This window comes from Limulus polyphemus, unplaced genomic scaffold, assembly GCF_000517525.1.
Source record: "Limulus polyphemus unplaced genomic scaffold, Limulus_polyphemus-2.1.2 Scaffold4778, whole genome shotgun sequence".
Classification (NCBI taxonomy): domain Eukaryota; kingdom Metazoa; phylum Arthropoda; class Merostomata; order Xiphosura; family Limulidae; genus Limulus; species Limulus polyphemus.
In genome coordinates, this window is record NW_013670388.1 from 71,745 (window position 1) to 79,165 (window position 7,421).

General features: G+C 37.6%; 1 protein-coding gene across 1 annotated transcript in view; it reads right to left on the reverse strand.

Moving 5' to 3' along the window:
* LOC111088933 (GTPase-activating Rap/Ran-GAP domain-like protein 3) overlaps window positions 1-7,421 on the reverse strand; it is a gene marked incomplete at its 5' end in the record, with an annotated part of 16,862 nt that overhangs the window by 8,035 nt on the left and 1,406 nt on the right. Inside the window, 4 exons of the mRNA XM_022400282.1 lie at window positions 1,733-1,887; window positions 3,849-4,003; window positions 4,717-4,833; window positions 6,890-6,988. Coding sequence (XP_022255990.1) covers window positions 1,738-1,887; window positions 3,849-4,003; window positions 4,717-4,833; window positions 6,890-6,988 — 521 coding nt within the window. The remainder of the gene's footprint in view (window positions 1-1,732; window positions 1,888-3,848; window positions 4,004-4,716; window positions 4,834-6,889; window positions 6,989-7,421) is intronic.

Genomic DNA, 7,421 nt, shown 5'->3' on the forward strand with positions numbered 1-7,421 from the left:
AGGGTAGCCCAAGAGTTGGCGGTGGGTGGTGATCACTAGCTGCCTTCCCTCTAGTCTTACACTGCTAAATTTGGGACGGCTAGCGCAGATAGCACTCGTGTAGCTTTGCGTGAAATTCAAAAACAAAACAAACAATCAAAATCAATGCTCTAGTTTTTTAATTAACACAACAATTGTAAATTAGAATATGTAAATGTTATTAAGCACAAAGCTACACAAAGGGCTATCTGTCCTCTGCCCACCACGGGTATCGAAACCCGGATTCTAGCGTTGTGAGTCCGCAGACATACCGCTGTGCCACTGGGGTCAGAATATGTAAACAAAGGACATAAGAAACAATAACTCCTGTCGTTTACCAATATTTTGATGATAAATTAATCTCGTATTCATACCTTCTAAGATTATCTTAGGGTGGGCATTAATTGAAATTATTGTGTCTGTGAAAATGTTTGTTTGTTTGTAATTAAGAACAACGCTACAGAATGGGATATCTGTGCTCTGGCCGCCACGAGTATCGAAACTCGGATTCTAGCGTTGTGAGTCCGCAGACATACCGCTGTGCCACTGGTTTGTGAAAATACTATTTCAAATATTTCGAGTTTATTGTAGAAACTACCTTCTTCCCCCCTTTACCCCCCACACTGTTACACATTTTGATGAATTATTCTTTCATCTGGGGGGAGGGGCGTGGCTTCTAGATTTGGACTCGTAGGCGGACGGTTGTTCGCATCGCACTGTTGTGTCCTTTACACCAATTTTTCAGACTTCCAAGATGGGATTTAACCCGAAATGGTCTGTAATCCCAAACTGGGGGGGAAGGAATGTGTCGCCATTCTCATCCGCTTGTGCCAATTAAGCCGGCTCCTACGTGTCCCCTCGGCGTGGGAGGAATTTGATCTTTACCTTTCATACACATCTTATTTACCCCGTGAGATGTAAGTTATCTTGTAAGTTGGAAATCCAGAATTGATAGTAAACTCTTACAGATACCTTGACTTTGTTGTTGTTGTTGAGCCTGATTACTAGGCCCGAGGTTCGAGCCACTATACGGGTATTGCATGAGGTCTTCCTTAGGCTGAAAAAATAACAAACTTCTCTCTCATATCTTTACGCCTTCTCACCTCTCTCTATTTAAGCTCTGTTTCGTTTTAAAAACATCTTATTTAATTGTTCAAATTGTTTTGATTACACTATATATGTTGATGCCTTGAGGGACATTACCTGGCGCCTCTGTATTTGACCAGTTGCCCCCCCCCTCCCAGTGGCTCAGCGGCAAGTCTGCAGGCTTAAGACATACTCACTTCTAGAGTTCAACCAAAAGCTTTTGTTGTCACAATCACATTCACTAAAAAATTATGCTTCCTTTACAAACTTGCAAGAAGAGGATAAAAACAGCACGGGGTCTACATTATATGACGCTCTGTTGAAGGAAACAAGGTAGGCGAATCCATTTTTCTAACAGGGGGTCTACATTATATGACGCTCTGTTGAAGGAAACAAGGTAGGCGAATCCATTTTTCTAACAGGGGGGTCTACATTATATGACGCTCCGGGGTCTACATTATATGACGCTCTGTTGAAGGAAACAAGGTAGGCGAATCCATTTTTCTAACAGGGGGTCTACATTATATGACGCTCTGTTGAAGGAAACAAGGTAGGCGAATCCATTTTTCTAACAGGGGGGTCTACATTATATGACGCTCCGTTGAAGGAAACAAGGTAGGCGAATCCATTTTTCTAACAAAAGTGTAGAGTAAGCGTATCGCCGTTCTTTTCATTAACGAGATCAAACTGGTGTTTGTAAGCCACACAGATTTGATTGTCTGCGTCTTTTATTGGACTGTCCACCAGGGTGATCAGCTGAACAGGCTCTGACACAGGAAGTTCCTAGAATAAATAAAGAGGAATTTGGTTTTCTTGTCACAAATTTGGTTGCTATAAAGTTATCACCAAACACTCCTCAAAAGCTTTATATAATTATAATTCCCAATTTCTGTTTCACGTCCAGAATATTAGTAGGAACAGAACTGTGATAAAGAAGTTAGCACACACAGGATCACATATAAGAGTAGTAATGGTTTCCAGACGAACTCTGTTAGAAAGTCCCAAAGGGACTACGATTGGGAAAAATGGATATATAACACTAAGATAAAGAACGTATATTATTAAAGTCTGTTGTTGTTTTTTGCTTAGAATTTTTGCGCAAAGCTACACAAGGGACATCTTCACACAGCTGTCCTTAATTTTGTACTGATAGGATACACGGAAGGAGTCAACAGCACCAATCTCGGGCTACTCTTGTCTCTGACCAATTAGTTTGATTTCGATATTACTCTTACAGCTTCAAAGAGCGGAGCGCATTTCTGCGGCAACGGGATGCGAACCACGAACTCTTGGATTCATACCCTGGGTACTCTAACCATTAGATAATGCCCGACTCTCTCTCGTTTAAAATATATAGGTCAGTACTCCTACCTTGCCATGACCTGTCGTCTAATCTTTCTTTAAGACAACTACAACTGAAGGTATTTTTACTGCACTGTTTCCACAAGCCTAGTAAAAACCTGTCTGAGGACACTAAGTTGACGAACCACAAACATCCCATTGAAGGTCATAGTTATTTTAATGTTTTAAAAATATAATAAAAAATTTGTAGAAAGATACTGTTTCATTAAACTATTACTAAAGAACACTGAGAATAATCTGTGGCAACTTTTAAAAAAGTAGAGGGCGTCAACAACATAGTTGGGACATGATATTTCCATTAGTGATTCATTAGTTGTTTGGTGAAAAATCGCAAAATTTTGTGTTACAGAAAACCAGCATGTCAGACAAAGTAAGCGTTTATAGTTTGAGTTCACAATTCAGTATTGAAGTCATTAACAAACGAATGATGAAAACATTAAGAACGATGGATCATTAAAAATTAGTTTGTTTTTTTTTTAATGTAAAAATTGAAGATAATATATGCTAGAGTTTTGAACACTTTTTTTTCTTCCTGAACCTTCTACTCGAATAATACTGGCTGTCTTTTTTATGTCTAGACCAGATGGTTTACATTAGACGCATAAATAAAAAATACGAAGTTCTACAAAGGTTTTATCAGCAAAACTCATCGTCTGTTTATTGTCGTAGGTGAATGATTAAAAGTCACGAAGAGATTTGTTTATGAATTTCGCGCAAAGCTGCACGAGGGCTATCTGCGCTAGCCGTCCCTACTTTAGCAGGGTAAGACTGGAGGAAAGGTGGCTTGTCGTCACCACCAATTCTTGGGCTGCGCTTTTACCAACGAATAGTGGGAGTGACCGTCACATTATAACGCTCCCACGGCTGAAAGGGACGAGCATGTTTGTTAAGTGGGACGGGGGACTCGAGCCCACCACCATCAGATTGCGATTCAAGCGCCCCCTAACCACCTGGCCATGCTGGGCCCTAAGTCAAGAAGAGATACGTTTTCTTGTTGACGTTTTAACTCCATTAACAAGATGAGGGTAGAAAAACAACAACAAAATTTAAATAATTCGTATAACAAGATGGAAACACAGTTTTGAACTTTATCAGATCTCATACAATGAAAGAGTGCGGATATTGATGAATCAATAGCAGTAACAAGAAACAGACACGCCAGGAAAATTTTACCACCCACAGCTAAATAAAACTGCATTTGAAAACGACCTTTTTTTTTTCTTTACAGGTGAGCTGACGAGAAGAGATGCACTTTAAAATTATTATTATCATATGGTTTTGGTTTTGTTATTTAATAGTAGATGTAGATTAATGTGTTTTGTGTTATTAAAGTATCATTTCAACGGTAACAGTAGATAACACTTGCAATGGACCATACATACCCTAATAAACTGGAATCCGTCCACCGTGTCAGTATCCAAAGACGCACACCACGCCGCAGTGTGGCGCCACTGAAATACGAGCAACCGGCGACCAAAAGCCACAACCATGCGTAAATGACTATCACAGGGTCGACTAATGGCATACAAATGACAGCCTGTGATTACAAGAGAGAGAGTAAAAGTGAGATAGAACATTAGTAAAATCGTACAATATATATACTTTTAAGAAAAGCTCATTGTGGTGAATAACTCGAAAGAGTTTTAACCAGGGGGGGGGGCTTTCAAGATAAAAAAAATTTACTTCCTCTATTAATATATATATGTGATCGAATTGTTTGTACTTGGTGTTACATAATTAAAAGCTACAAGAGGTCAAAGTTACACGAGGACTATGTGCGCTAGCCGTCTCTAATTTAGCAGTGAAAGACTAGAGGGAAGGCAACTAGTCATCACCACCCTCCGCCAACTCTTGGACCCCCTTTTACCAACGAATGTAGGGATTGGCTGTCACATTATAACGTACCCACGGCTGAAAGGGGTGAGCATGTTTGGTGGGACGGGGATTCGAACCCGCGACCCTCAGATTGCGAGTCAAGTGTTCTAACCACCAGGCCATGCCGGGCCAGAAAATTAAACTAAGTCTAGTCTTACACTGCTAAATTAGGGACGGCTAGCACAGATAGCCCTCGTGTAGCTTTTGCGCGAACTTCATAACAAACAAACAATTCAAATTTCTGCGAATACTTCCCAACAAATATATATATAAATGATTTTTGCATGCAATTTCTAGTAAGCAATACAAATTGAAACTGTTTTTCTTGAATTCATTTTTGATTGAAAGTGCGTGTTTTCCTTTTCTTTTCGATACCTTTAGTTTTCTCCAGTCTGTGGTCTCGCAAGTCTGATTTATTTCGCACACCGCCGCTTTCCCTAGTTTCGCTATCAAAATCGGAAAGGCTGAACACGTAGATTCTGCTGTCTTTTCCTGTGTATAGATCAAAATCTATTTAACCGAATATTTTATAAAATATAAATTAATAAAATGAATCAGAGAAAAACAATTCTTGACATTCCTAAGAAGTATGACTCCCCACACACACACATACAACTCAGTGGCTCAGCAGTAAGTCTGCAGTTAAAATGCGGGTTTCGATACCCGTGTTTGACAGAGTACAGATATCCCATTGTGTAGCTTTGTGCATAACAACAACCAAATTATATTGTGATTTATAAAAGAATTAACAATATTTGGTAAGTGTAAGTATTTATTTTTATTTATTATTCGTGATGTTAGAAAAACACGTAAGTTCAAGAAGTCTTGATAGAAATGAATAAAAACCCTATAACCCGAGCGCTTTCAAAAGGTGGACCTTTCTTCTTCAGGGGCATATATTTTATTAATTATTATTAGTTTGTTGTTGTGCTGTGTTAGCTGTAATAGCCGGATGATAATCGCACGTGTTACAAATATCAAAAGTAATTACTTCTTTCCCGAACGCTGACGTCAGTGAAGGCTGCTATACTGATTTGATAATACAAACTGACGTCAGTGAAGGCTGCTCTGCTGATTTGATAATACAGACTGACGTCAGTGAAGGCTGCTCTGCTGATTTGATAATACAAACTGACGTCAGTGAAGGCTGCTCTGCTGATTTGATAATACAGACTGACGTCAGTGAAGGCTGCTCTGCTGATTTGATAATACAAATTGAACGTCAGTGAAGGCTGCTCTGCTGATTTGATAATACAAACTGACGTCAGTGAAGGCTGCTCTGCTGATTTGATAATACAAGACTGACGTCAGTGAAGGCTGCTCTGCTGATTTGATAATACAAATGGGCTTATTCGTTTAAGTGTTTTTTTTTTAAGCACAAAGTTACGCGGGAAATCAAACATCAGGATTTTAGCACTGAACCCACCACTGACCCAACGGGGGGACAGTACAAATCCGTAGTCCATGATAGAAGAAAAAATTGTTCCATTGACGTCATTTCAAAACAAACTTTGTAGTACTACTAGAATACCTCATATGTATCCATCATTCACGTGCATTTCCTATTTTTTTCAAGGAATTATAAAAGGTTTGATTGGTTTCATGTCGTGATAATACGTGTTCTCTTCCGAAAGCTCTCTCTCTCTCATTTTTTAAATAAACATTCTTATAATATTAAAAACTGCAAAAAAGTTATACCTGAAAATTTATCTAATATTATAGAATTGACATTAGAAAATTTCTTAGTCTAACTTCAATATTATTTTGTGAAAATATACATACTTATAATATTTCTTAGCAGTATTACCTAGCGACATTTGTGTTCTAAAATCAACTCGTCTGGAATGTTTGCGAAACAGCTAAAAATTTGTAAGAAAAAAAAAGTAAAAGCTGGTCACCAAATCAGGGAAAAGTAGGTTGAATGAACGAATATTTGTTTGATCTATATATATAATAGAGTAATATCATATAGAATAATTTAGTTTAGAATGAAATATAATACTACAGTATAGTAGAGAACAGCGTATTATAATACCGAATAATGTAGCGTAGAAAATAGTGTAGTATAGTAGTATAATATAGAATATAACCAAAAGTACCCGTCCCCAGTGACTGGAAATGTCTAAGTTAATCCAGCAAAAGTACCCGTCCCCAGTGATGGGAAAAGTCTAAAGTAATCCATCAAAAGTACCTGTCCTCAGTGACGGGAAAAGTCTAAGGTAATCCATCAAAAGTACCCGTCCCCAGTGACGGGAAAAGTCTAAGGTACTCCATCAAAAGTACCTGTCCCCAGTGACGGGAAAAGTTTAAGTTAATCTATCAATTTAAATTATTTCATGGACTTTAAAAAGGTTAATTATGTTGCACTCTTGGTTTCACTCAGAGCCAAAGCTCTGGGCTACTTATACCGCCCACAGCGAAAAGTAATTGAGGAGCATTTCAGTCATTTTAAGAGCCACTCAACAATAACATATGGTAAATCTACATTTTTATTGTTTAAATTACGTCACATTTTGAATGACGTATAAAACATTAGGGCGACACCTACCTTTGTCTGCTCGAAATATAAGGATACCATGTTCTTCCACTACGTTCACCTGTTTGATTTGTACGGTCCTGTCGAAGATTGGTCGGTGAATCACGCCCTCTATAAACATAAATAAACAAAAATAAATTGTTTTAACTGAACCTTTAAAAACATTTCATGAAATGAAAATAAAATGGAAAGGAAAACCGAAAAGTGAATTATTTAAAATATTTCAAATCCGATTTTCTTTTCAGCTTTCTAGTAATAAAAACTATTTATTTATTATTATTACTTATATAATTATTCAGTCTGTTTAACATAAAAGCGAAAACTTTTTAACGTTATAAAATTTCCTAATCAAATAATGAAAGTGTATGAAGACTCAACACAAGGGGGACACTTTTAACTCACGTGTTTCATATTTATTACCGAGACCGAAAATATCAAAAAATAAGTTTCAAGATTTGGTATATGTCAGCTAAAAAGAATTACTAACCACGTCTTGTCAACATTTTACGATATTCAGGAAAAAACTTGTTTGTTTGTTTGTTTG